This window comes from Engraulis encrasicolus, chromosome 12 (assembly GCF_034702125.1).
Source record: "Engraulis encrasicolus isolate BLACKSEA-1 chromosome 12, IST_EnEncr_1.0, whole genome shotgun sequence".
Taxonomy (NCBI): domain Eukaryota; kingdom Metazoa; phylum Chordata; class Actinopteri; order Clupeiformes; family Engraulidae; genus Engraulis; species Engraulis encrasicolus.
The window spans coordinates 27,495,201-27,507,378 of NC_085868.1; the positions used below are offsets into that span (position 1 = coordinate 27,495,201).

The window sequence follows — 12,178 nt, forward strand, 5'->3', positions numbered from 1 at the left end:
TGATAACCAGGCTAAGTCCCTTTCCACCTCCCCTTCTTACAATAGAGAGATGTCCGCTCACTGCAGCTCCGACTGTAAAGTTTATTCTAGACAGACAACGTTTTCAACCCATCAGGGTCGTCATCAGGCCTTTCTCCTGTTCTTCAAGCTGTTCTCCGAGTCCTACACAAGTCCTACCCCCAAGCTAGCACATATCATTCACTGAATCGTATGGAACCAGCTAGTTAAATGGTACTTCAATAATATTTGCTAGCTTGTCATTCCCATGTATGTCTATGTCCTTTCATGGTATAAGAGAGAAAACATAATTTCAATTTCCTTGTAAGACCTGTGCATATGAAGAAACTGACAATAAAAGCTGAATTGACTTGACTTGACTAGCTTGGAACTAGAATTAATATCACCAGACTCAGAGAAAGGCTGAAACGACAAGAGAAAGGTAAAACACTCAGTCATTTAACTCAGAGGGAGGTGGAACATTTGCTCCTTTTCAGAAATGACATAATGTGGCTTTCAGCATGTGTGTCTCACCTTAAGAAGGGCCAGGGACGAGATGTAGACCTGTTCAGCTGTGTCCACCGCAGGGGCGTCTGTAGGAGGACCCTTTGGTGAGACAAAGAAATGGGAAGAGAAAGTGTAAAAGCTGTTAACATTACAAAATACTGAATTAATACATATTAAGACTAATTACTCATACTTTTGACGAGAGAGAGAGAGAGAGAGAGAGAGAGAGAGAGAGAGAGAGAGAGAGAGATTAGAAATTCTAAATAGCCTAGACAGCCACAACCACAATGATATTATCAGTTTATAACGCAAAGTGTCTAATACACAGAATGAAAAATCACTGTCCAGTGTCCACACAGCCTAGTAAATCATACAGAAAAAAACTTGAAATGAAAGAAAACAGACCAGAAGACAAAAAGTATAATTAAGGAATACAGGCACAGTAGTTAGTATACCAATAAAGAAAACCAACAAAAAAAACAGCATCCTGACCGTACAGGTCACACCAATGACAAGTGACAGCTGTGGTCATCTCCTAATGAGGGTTAACACGCCTTAACCGCAATATGAATTGGCCAGGGAAGCTGAGTAAAGCTAAAGGTCAAAGACCTGGCAAAGAATTGGTGAAATAAAATGAGAAATGGTGCGGCTATGCACAATCGGTTTTAGCAGGGTTCTTGTAGTAAAGCCTTTTTGCCTTGTCTGAACACAAGAGAAAATGGAACACATATTCAAAAACTAATTAGTACAGACAGAGTAAGAAATATATTGTTTTTTATATACTGATTTTTTGATCCATTGGTTAATCTCTCTGTCTAGCTAATCTCTCTTCTGCCTCCTAAATCACTATTTTGGAATTACGCACCGAGCGAAACTTCCTAAGAAAGACAAAGGTGCGTACGCCAGCTCTACCTTAATTTTTCTGATATGGAAACTAGTTCATATAATTATAAATATTCAAAGCAGCTTCAGTTCTAGTCCATCCACCTCATGTACAAGAAGGGTGTGTACTGTAATGGAAATACACAGTACCTAAAGCAAATACAGGACAGTAGGGCTGGTGATATACAGTGGAAATGCGCCAATGATGCCCTAAAGTGAAAGCTGAATTACTTCAGAATATGGTTAATTTTTTTTTTTTAAATTGCAGCCATCTTTTCTCACGCCTTCAGCTGGGCGGTGATCTGGTGTGATGATAAAGATTGCAATGGCCTTACAGAGGTGAGACACGACAGATAGGCGGATGATGAAGACGAGCCTTGCAGTGTCTTTCAGAAGATGCCTCTGCAATTCCATATACTACTCATCCCCTATCCTAATTTATTAAAATACAGAAAGGAATTCAAGTAATTCAAACACAAAAGCGCATGAGCGACTTCAAACTAATTACACTCCAAAATGTGGCCGACTTAAAAAATCTTCTTCGAGGTCACGATAAACCATTCCAACATAGGGTTTTAGAGCACAGACATCACACCAGAGAGAAAGGAACAAATAATCAAAACCAGAGGCTAAGATTACATGAAATATAGTGATCAACCTGTCCTCCACATGCTTCCCTTTGGCTCTCCCTCAGCCCTGGGCCAAGACTGCATGTGGAGGTGTTTATTGGCTGAGGGGTGTTGACGCCATCCCTCACCCCCACCTCCCTCCCCTTTCCCTCTCACTCATGCACAGGCCATGTCATTACAGAACTGGCATCACGTCCTAAACAGCAAGGTACAGAGGAAACTACCAGCTCCCGTCCTCTGGCCAAAGTCATTTTTATTTCTTACTTACATTCACTCGAGTTAACACTTGAGGTAGATCTGAACATTTCTTTCAAAGAAATCAGCCTGTCAGCTCAAGACATTCCCAGGTATTGTTACTATAACAACCGACAGTCTAACTTCAGACAAGTGGATAAACACACAGTTGTTGCGGTCTTCTACAATTCAAAGCAGTTTCCTTCTATTTCTGTTCAACCTGTTGGAAACTGGCAAAATATAATTTCCATTATGTTGTTTTGATTTTACTGCGGTCACCATCAGCACAAGACTATATCACCCTTGCCGTTACATGGCTCAGATGTTTCAGTAAATTCCCAATGGCAGTGTGCATTTTCAGAGCATTTCCTCTGGACTTTGTATGATATGGTTTACCTATATCCACGTTTGTTAGTCGCTTTGGATGAAAGTGTCTGCTAGATGCAATGCATTCATTACATTCCACCGGTCATAAATGTCTGGGGCCAGATCATGCAATATTTTCCATTACAAGCTTACCTATTTAGCCAATGTACATTAGCCTAATTAGCCAATGTACACAATGTACATTTCAGCATGTAAACGAGTGTTTGTATTGCGTTTACAGAGTGACAAGACGAGACATTCGAGACCCACAGCACAAATCTAGAAAAGTTCAATACCGGTTCCAAATGAAATCAGAGTGACCCACTTGGGCGCAACAATCTTAACATCTTCAGTGCCGTAGTAGGATTCAAAGTTATCAATTTGTGTAACTGTCTGCTAAGTTTTGGCCATCAATAATTGTCTACAATCAATATGCATGACCTGTTTTTATTTTTTGACATATTTCTGCCGGGCTTGTGTCGTGTGAACCTACTTGTCCTAGGCCAGGCATGCCACCTCCAAGTCTCAACAGCCGGTCCATGATTCTGTGGGATACCAAAACCATCGAGAATTAGCTGGGTATCAAAACATTGCTGCTGGAATTGGTTGAGCAGAGTATTGGCACAACTCTCATAACAATCATTATGTGGAAAAAATGCATTGTTGACCGTAAACAAAAGGATGCTTTCAAGGCACGTTTTCTAAACAGCATACATTATTATGATATGATTACAGATCACTTTAATAAAGAAGAAGGGGGAATAACTGAAGTGTCGATGAGTGATGCCCAGGAGTCAATTCACAACAATTTCAACATTTACCACATCAGTCTAGATATGAAAACTCTCGGGCATCACACTAGATAAATGCTGAACTTTTAATTACACATTTCGCCATCATTACGTCCTGATAATACTGGTACAATAGTACTAAAGTAGGTTGTGTCAATTACTCTACAGAGGCAGACCATGACTTGACAACTTGCTAGCATAGAACAAGAACAAGAAGCCTTGTATCGCTTACTCTGTCAGCTACAAGTCATGTTTGTAACTCTTCGTAACGCATAACATGGACACTAACACAATTAGAATTGAAATTGGTAATATCAGTACACAGAAATATGTAAGAGTAATTAAATAGTCATATCCGAAATGACTATAGTCTTTTGCTAGCTGCTTTCAACATCTGACACCGGTGCCGTTGGCCACTCACAAGCTAGCTGTGGATAGCTAGCATGGCTATCTCAGCTAAGGGGCCACTTCATATTCTAATAATTTGCTGTACTACTCGTACGCGTACACAAACTAAGTCAAGAGTTGTCCACAGCATTAAGATAAGTCTATCTTTGTAACGGAACATTCAGAATATCCATTTGATCAAATATCAACATTAAATACTGTTAAACACAGCCTGACACAGCTATTTAGCCAAGAAAATATTGCTAAACGCGTCTATCCAACAGCAGCTAGCAACGATGCTAAAGAAAAACCACAGGTTCGGGTTCAAGAGATGTCTTAATAAAACACCAGAGCAATAGTAACATCTTGATTCACAGTCTTGCGAATGACCATGTATTCCTTATTTACCTGATGTGAAAAGTGTATTAGTTGTTTAACGAATCCCAACTAGTTTATCTCCCGTGGCAATGAATCAGCCAGAATTCATTCAAAACAACTAGCTAAATAAATGTGCTTCCGGATGACACAGAACTACTTCCTGTAAAATAAATAAATAAATAAATAAATAAATAAATAAATAAATAAATAAATAAAATACATGAATAGGCTAGTTACTACAGAAATTCAAAAGGGATACACCAATTTAAAGTGTTCGTTATTTCATTGAAGATGTGAAAAAAAACACTATTACCACTATTTGCTATTACTATAATTGTTAATATTTTATTTGTCAACGTCAACATATTCAAGAAGAATGATATCAATGATCTTATTTATGGAGTCAGATTGACCTGTGTTAGTGGAATCAAGTCATTTCCAGATGGATTGGTAAAAGGAAAATGTTAGATCAACGATATAAGTAATTGATTATGACAAAATTATTATTAAAGAGTTATGACACATCTCTTTTTGCAAAATCGAACACACGCATAGCCTAGCTAGGCCAATCTGAAGTCTGGAGAAAAAAAAAACAACACCAAATCATCATCAATTCAGTTTATTTTTTTCATTTCATTATTTTTGAATGCAGTCAGAATAACTAAACGAACAAAATTTCAACAACAACAAAAAATCACTCATTTTCAGTTCACCATTTAAACCAGTCTTAAATAGGCCTAAAGAATTTCCCAAAGTTTGTTTAAAAATAAAAAATAAAAAATAAAAAAATAATAATAATAATAGTCCTAGAGCTGATATATGAAATTACGACATTACTCTCCATCATCATAGGGGCATGGTGTCTTTGTAACTGGAGCCTCTGCAAAAGAAAAAAAAACATTATTAATATCTAATCATTTTACCATCATTTTGTGTGTGTGTGTGTGTGTGTGTGTGTGTGTGTGTGTGTGTGTGTGTGTGTGTGTGTGTGTGTGTGTGTGTGTGTGTGTGTGTGTGTGTGTGTGTGTGTGTGTTTTTAGCACACCTCAGCTGGCAGGTGCGTCGGAGATGGCCCATGGGTCACTCAGCAGATAACTTGAAGAAACTCCCGCGCACTGACCATTTCGCTGTTTTTCTTTAATGAACGACGTTTCGGTACTAGACCTTCATCAGGCAGATTGCAGATTGCCTGATGAGGTCTAGTACCGAAAAATCGCTCATTCTAACTATTTATTGCAATGTAGCCTATGACTGAGGTCCCTTGCTGCCCATTCTTATTATGCTGCACTAGGCAGTGGAAGCAACATAGCCAGGCCTAGGACAAAGTCATCTGACAGTCAGCCACCCCTCCCAATTCCAATACATAGGCTCCATTGCTCAGTAATGGGGACCCAGATTCTGGGCCCTTCCTCCACTACCTTTGCCCCTCCCTTTCCCTGCAGTGGACGCAACATCTTCGCTGTCCTACCTGTTGTAGTAGTTGTTGGTGCTGTGGTAGTTGTAGTTTTAGTTGTGGTTGGTGGTGGTATTGTTGTGGTTGTAGTTGTGGGGCCTGTAGCCCCACAGTAGAGTTTGTTGATCCTCTCAATATCTGTCTTGGACAGCTTTGCTCTCGGCCCAACGCTGACTCTTTTGGGAATAGGAGTGAGGGTTTCCCTGCCGGGAGTGTTTGTGAAGGCGAATCTGCAGGGAAAGGAGCAGAGAGATGTACAAAAAAAGTTACAAAACAAACACAATCAAGAGATGGCCACCTGTGCGTTATGCACATGGTGCTGTGCGTTGGGCGCCACCTCTAGGAGACCGTCAAACACTGTGGGTGGACAGACAGACAGACAGACAGACAGACAGACAGACAGACAGACAGACAGACAGACAGACAGACAGACAGACAGACAGACAGACAGACAGACAGACAGATGGACAGACAGATGGACAGACAGATAGATGGATAGACAGATGGGGAGTTCTTCAGTTATTCTGGTCTGGGATTTCTAGTCTTGTGTACACTGTATATCCTCATGAAGTTTCTATTCTTATTTTCATGAATTTAGGCTACTAAATGAATTTGAGCTTTCATTTTGCCCAGGATGTACGTAAAATATTGACATTGTTTTTCCGAAGCCCATAACTTACATTGGTTGTCTTGGTATCAACAGTGAGTTTAATACTGTATACATATGTGTGACCTCACCTGTCATAGTGCATGATAGAGTTGTAGTCATAGGTGGTGTCCAGGTTATTGGTGTCCCTCTTGCCAAATTGGCTAACAGCAGCTGCAAACAGACAGCGAAATTATTGGTGTGATAAATTTGTGGATATGAGAAAGGAAAGCACCATGCATAGCATACAGGCTGTAATGCAGCCGGCGGAAAAGCCACAGATCATAACAATTGGTGGGCAAAAAGTGATTGGGCGAGAACAAATGATGAAGAATAATACATTTTACGTCAGAGTATTTTGGAATAGCCATGATCACTGTACAAAAAGTCAAGTCAGAGCAGCAAAGAATCTGTCAAATCCATTTTGATGAGGGTGTGGTAGTGTTGATTCGTTAGTATACATAGTCTACAGTATATATACGTAGTCCCTGTAGGGCTTTAAATAAATTAAGACAATTAAACACTGGTGAGATGTTTCAGTCTCCTTCTCACTCAGCAAAAGTTGTGGTGAAGGAGATGAGACATGGCCCCACCTTTCACAGTGGCCCTCAGGGATACAACCAGAATCCACACGCATGCACGCACACACGCACACACACACACACACACACGCGCGCACACACTGTGATAGTCTACTGTCTACTGCATATTAGAGATGCCCCAATGGGGAGTTCCATCTAAATTGTGGACTGGTCTCTGAGGAAAAAAATAAAACAACAAAACAAAACAAATCAAAACCAAACAAACAGCAAAAAAAAAAGCATTGCCCCCTGAGGACTGTCGGCCCACCGGGAAAATGCCCTGTATGCCAGATGACCAGTCCAGCCCTGGCCAGACATGTTGTGACACAAAACACATCCACACAAAGCTAACGTAATGATGAGCAGTACAGCAACTCACACACTAGCCCAAAGCACTGGGTTACACATTTTTTTGTATAAGATTAAGTATGCATACATTTTCATACCACTGATAAAGAGCTATGTTTTTATGCATTGAAGAGGGTCAAACATTTTCTTTTTTTGTGGTCTTTTTTACTTTATTTATGATAGGACAGTGAAGGTGGTGACAGGAAGCGAGTGGGGAGAGAGAGACGGGGAAGGGCCGGCAAAGGACCCGGGCCGGGAATCGAACCGGGGTCAGCCGCATGGTAGACGAGTGCCCTACCGTTTGGCCACTGCAGGGCCGGGTCAAACGTTTTTAAGGTCGTGGTGCAGTGACGCGGCACACTATAGTGCAACCCGTCCAGATATCCACTTGCATACCCATGGGGACGCGAGATCGATCATACAAAGGAATCAAAAAAGTTTCAAAGTTTCAATTTCAAATTCCTTCAAAGGTTCTTTTACTCACATTTTACCACATACTGCCAGTTGATCTTGATGTACTTGTCGCGGTCACTCCTGGTGTGCTCATGGAAGAAACCCAGCGCATGGTTAAGCTCATGCTGTGTAACGCTCATGCTCATACAGCCACGCATGTTCAGCGACACAGTCTGTCTGCCGCCAATCCTCCCTATGTAGGACCAGCATCTACATACAATGAATATACGGAAAGAGAGAGAACAAGAACAACCATCAGCAATGACAACCTGGCCCCCTTGCCAATGCCTGATACATGTGATGTGTTCGGCGCCACCCTCAGGCAACCCAAAACACTGTAAGCAGACACACATAGAAAGACAAACAGACAGACAGACAGACAGACAGACAGACAGGGTCATGATCTACTTGGTCCCACCCCTTTACTACCGTTATAGTAGTTAAGCAATTCTAGATTTTTTTGTTCAGATGAGCCTTCCATCGTTGCTTCCAATCATTCCGATTCTCCATACATCTTTTCAATTCACTGGTACTCTGGGTTCCTGCGTCCTTCTTAAGTTTGTCCACATAAGTTAGTGTGGGGCGTCCTCTTGACCGGCACCCATGCAACGGTTCCCACAACACCAGTTTGCTGGCTGGCAGTTCTTGGTGCCTTTGGCAGTGTCCTGCAAGTCTCATTCTCCTTACAGCAATTTCCTCGCTCACCCTTGGTATTCCCTCGTACAGGATTTTGTTGGTTACATGTGCACTATCGCTGATGTTAAGCACTGCACGCAGCATCCTGGTGTAGCACCCATCAAAGGATTTCTCTAGGGTGTATAGTTTTTAATACTCACCCAGGTTTTGACATGATGTCAATGTAGTCTCTTTGGCTGGTGTGAGGAACAAAACGAATGCAGGTGTTCTTATGAAAAACACCCATTGCCCTCTTAATGAGTTTCTTCTGGGGGTAACCTATGTTCAAAAAGCAAAACAAAAACTTGAATGTTAGATCATCATGTCACTCATTATTTCACTGATTCTTGAGAACGTGTGTCCGACGGAGGCAGGGGCGTAATATATTTCCCCTCAGCCCCCGCGAGGCAGGGGGGCCCTTAGTAGGTAGGGGGCCCACATGGGCCTTTGACGGTCCCCCTCCACATATTAGGCCCTCTTTTTTCGTTTCGGGGCCCATTCTTGGTAGCTTGCAGGGGGGCCTGAAGTAATTGCGTTACGCCAGTGGACGGAGGTGACAAAAAACGACTCTTTTACATAATATAGTTTGTTTGCATTAGCCATTTTGTTTTCCTTCTGTGCTTTATACTTTCCTTTCTGTGCTTAGGTACTACTCATGTGGTAATATAGGGTGGCAATATAGGTCCACCTAAATCATGTTAAATATAGTGAATTCAGGTACATTGGGCCACTTCGCTTGTATGCAAAAAAGTGACCCACCCCTATTCAAACAGATGGAACTCACTGTAGTTGTCGGAGAGTCTGTATGGGACCTCCACAAATCCAGAAGCAGCCTTCTCCCAGTAGCAGTTAGTGCACTTCATGGCATTCCTGCCTGTTGGCACTGCCACGTCTCCCTCACTCAAGTAAGAGAACAGCCCTTTAGGAATAAATACATTTTCATTAAAAAAATTTTTTTGTGCAAATACATATGTGTATATGTTCCTGTATGTATGTATGGTATATGTATGTATAGGTACAAGGCCTATGAATATGTACTGTATGTATACATACATGCAGAGTATATATGTACATTTCGTGCGCAAACACCTTTGTGGAAATGATTTAATTATAATGTGTGTTAAAATGTAGGCCTATTTACATCAAATCTCTGTTCTTTAAGTTGGGAAGTGAGGTTTGTTCATGAGTGTTCTTACATTTGTTTGCCTCCAGGATGTCTCCGGTCATACTGCCCTCCTTTTCTGCTTCATCTAAAAACCTGACTGAAAACCAAGATGACACCAAATGCATCTGCGTTATCCTCCATACAAGCATCCTGGCCAAATAAAGTAGCCTCATCATAATTCACACCCTGCCCTCAGTGGAACAATGTAGTCATATGGGCACTTAAATTACATGCAAAAACAGATGAATTATGCACCCTTTATAGTCAAACAATCTCCTTAAATTTAAGCGGCTGGGACTCGATTAAAAAATTTTATCGGAATAATCTATAGGCTTTGAAATTAATTAATCGAATTAATCACATTTTAATCGCATTTAAATATCTGACTAAGTATTTTTTTCACATGGATTTTGATTAGTGACAATAAATAAGCTTAATCCAAAAATATTGTTCATTTTTAAAAGAAGAGAGAACTCTTCTCAATTTCAGCAGATTGTTCACCATGAGGCGAAATGCTGCACATGAGGCGAGATGCTCTCCACACTGGTTATTTTTTTCAATCGCGTTAATTTTTGTGTGATTAATTAATCGAAATTGATGCATTAATATCCCAGCCCTAATTTAAACCAAGTGAAGATTGTATACAACATTCAACTGATTAAACGGGAGAACTGCCCATGTTTAAGTGGCTAAGTCTAAATATAAGTATAAATATAAAGTAGTATAAATATTTAATCGGTTTTAAGGAGTCCCATGTGAATGAGGCTACTGAAAGACTTCAAGTCATAGTGTGCTACTATGACATACACAGAGTCTTAAGTGATATGTTACGACTTGGTAATTTCCATTGTAACAGAAAACAGAGACATTGCCTGAACGCAGGTGACAGAATTGCATGGGGAATTAGCCACAAAAAAACTTGACTTGAGAAAGATCCCCATCTGATGCATGCTAGGATTAGAAGCTCTGCAGGGCACTTTTATGCAGATTAACCAGCACACTACAAGTCAAAAGTGTGCATAATGCTTTCTGACACAATGCATTTTCTGGTCTTTTTATTGTTATTATCATTTCATTATTATTATCTAGGCCTATTCAATTCTTGACATGGTGTAGTATGGAACACGTTTAAACAGGAATACTTTCGGAAGCATCTCCCAAAGTCTACACACAATACCTCAGGTTTTTGGCATTTAGAGGTCATACAAATATTGTGTAGGCCAAACTAAAATTACTTTTTAAAACAATGAATTATTTCCCAACCCTTTTCACTGACAGTCTGACACCTTGTTTACCTTGTTTTTCATCGAGGAATTCATCTGAGACTTCCATTTCCTCCTCTTCATCTAAAAATGAAAAACATGCCACTGATTATCCATACCTGTCTGATGCCACTCCACCAATAGGCAACAAACAGCTAGTAGAGAAAGGAAACAAACTTACCCTCTAAGTCATACTGGTCCTGCAAATCAGACAGACATAACATGCAGTTTAGATGAAAAGTACAGTTTAAGCTTTTTTTCCATTCTTCTTCTGCCACTGGTTTTGGGTAGCGAACGCACATCCAAAAACACTTTTTGCAGGTGCCAGACAAAAGTGTCAGACAGCTGAAGAAGGTAGGTCTGCGATAAGCTCCAGAAAATAAACTTTATTATTTAAATAATTTATAATTAAATAATAAAGTTTATTTTTATTGGCAGTGTGCAGACCTAACTCGTTCAACAGTAGGAGAAGTGACCATACAATTTTGTGACAACAATACCAACTATCTAGCAGGTGAAATGTATGTAAAGTGATAGCAAGCAAAAACAGTGAAACAGAGATATCAGTAAATGTGTATATCCCTAAAGATGCACCTCCCTTACTTAACATTAATGTAATGCTTGAAATTAATATTGGCTATTTAAGAAAAATGACAAGTTTGTGAATGGCTAACATAAATTCTCTGATGATGAACACCCGAAAATGATGCAACAACAGGCTCTAGTGCATCACTGGCAATGATAGTTTGCTTTTTACTAATAGTGTAGTAATAGTAAAGTAATCACATAATACTATACTGGTAGAATAGTAATAATGCAATTACCTCTTGAGATTCTTCCGCTTGAGCCAGCGCCTGGGAGACGGCCAGCAGCAGAGCCAAGATGGCCGCCAGTTTCCTGCCCATGCTGGGAATACAGATGGGGATGAAGACAAAGATGCAGACGTTTTCCTCAACTGAAATGAAGCTTTTGTCCTTCTCACCTTGTCCAGTGCCATCTTATATACTGTCCCAGCACAGGAGTGGCACGAAAAGGGCTCGGGGTTATGTAAACATGAGGTACTTAGAGGAAAGGGCGGAGGCCAATTTACTCACTATTTGGAAACTACGTTATTTAAGAGTTTAGGCAAAAAATGACTGAGATAATGAGCTGAAGATGACTTTGAGCAGGCTTTAAATACTTGTACAAACTAATTGGAGGGTTTTAACAGTAAGAAATACAGTGACGTAAGCGAAGGTGTTGGCACTTGGATTTGTTGACAAAGCTTTTGTGAGACCATATAGCTGGCGTCCTCTTACAATCCACCAGGCCTGTCAAACCAGGCAAGGCAATTGCCAATTGCCCTCAGCTTAAAGTGGGAATGCTTGCTAATGACTGGTAATGCATTATATAGGCTAATGACAGCAATGGCAACTTTGTCAGTT

The 12,178-nt window shown here is 40.4% G+C and overlaps 2 protein-coding genes across 2 annotated transcripts in view; both read right to left on the reverse strand.

The window, feature by feature from the left end:
- psmd14 (proteasome 26S subunit, non-ATPase 14) overlaps positions 1–4,307 on the reverse strand; it is an 18,268-nt gene extending 13,961 nt beyond the window's left edge. Inside the window, exons 1-3 of the mRNA XM_063212019.1 lie at positions 4,202–4,307; positions 3,109–3,160; positions 532–603 (exon numbers count right to left, since the gene is read on the reverse strand). Of these exons, the coding sequence (XP_063068089.1) occupies positions 532–603; positions 3,109–3,156 (120 nt within the window). The 5' untranslated portion in view covers positions 3,157–3,160; positions 4,202–4,307. The remainder of the gene's footprint in view (positions 1–531; positions 604–3,108; positions 3,161–4,201) is intronic.
- Positions 4,308–5,004: 697 nt separating this feature from the next.
- LOC134460163 (hatching enzyme 1.2-like) lies at positions 5,005–11,659 on the reverse strand. The gene is made up of 10 exons (XM_063212620.1): positions 11,579–11,659; positions 10,936–10,954; positions 10,788–10,838; positions 9,524–9,589; positions 9,112–9,246; positions 8,489–8,606; positions 7,684–7,862; positions 6,363–6,444; positions 5,640–5,854; positions 5,005–5,051 (listed from the first exon to the last, which is right to left on the reverse strand). Exons 1-10 carry the CDS (start codon positions 11,657–11,659, stop codon positions 5,005–5,007), a joined length of 993 nt encoding a protein of 330 aa, XP_063068690.1.
- Positions 11,660–12,178: the final 519 nt, after the last annotated feature.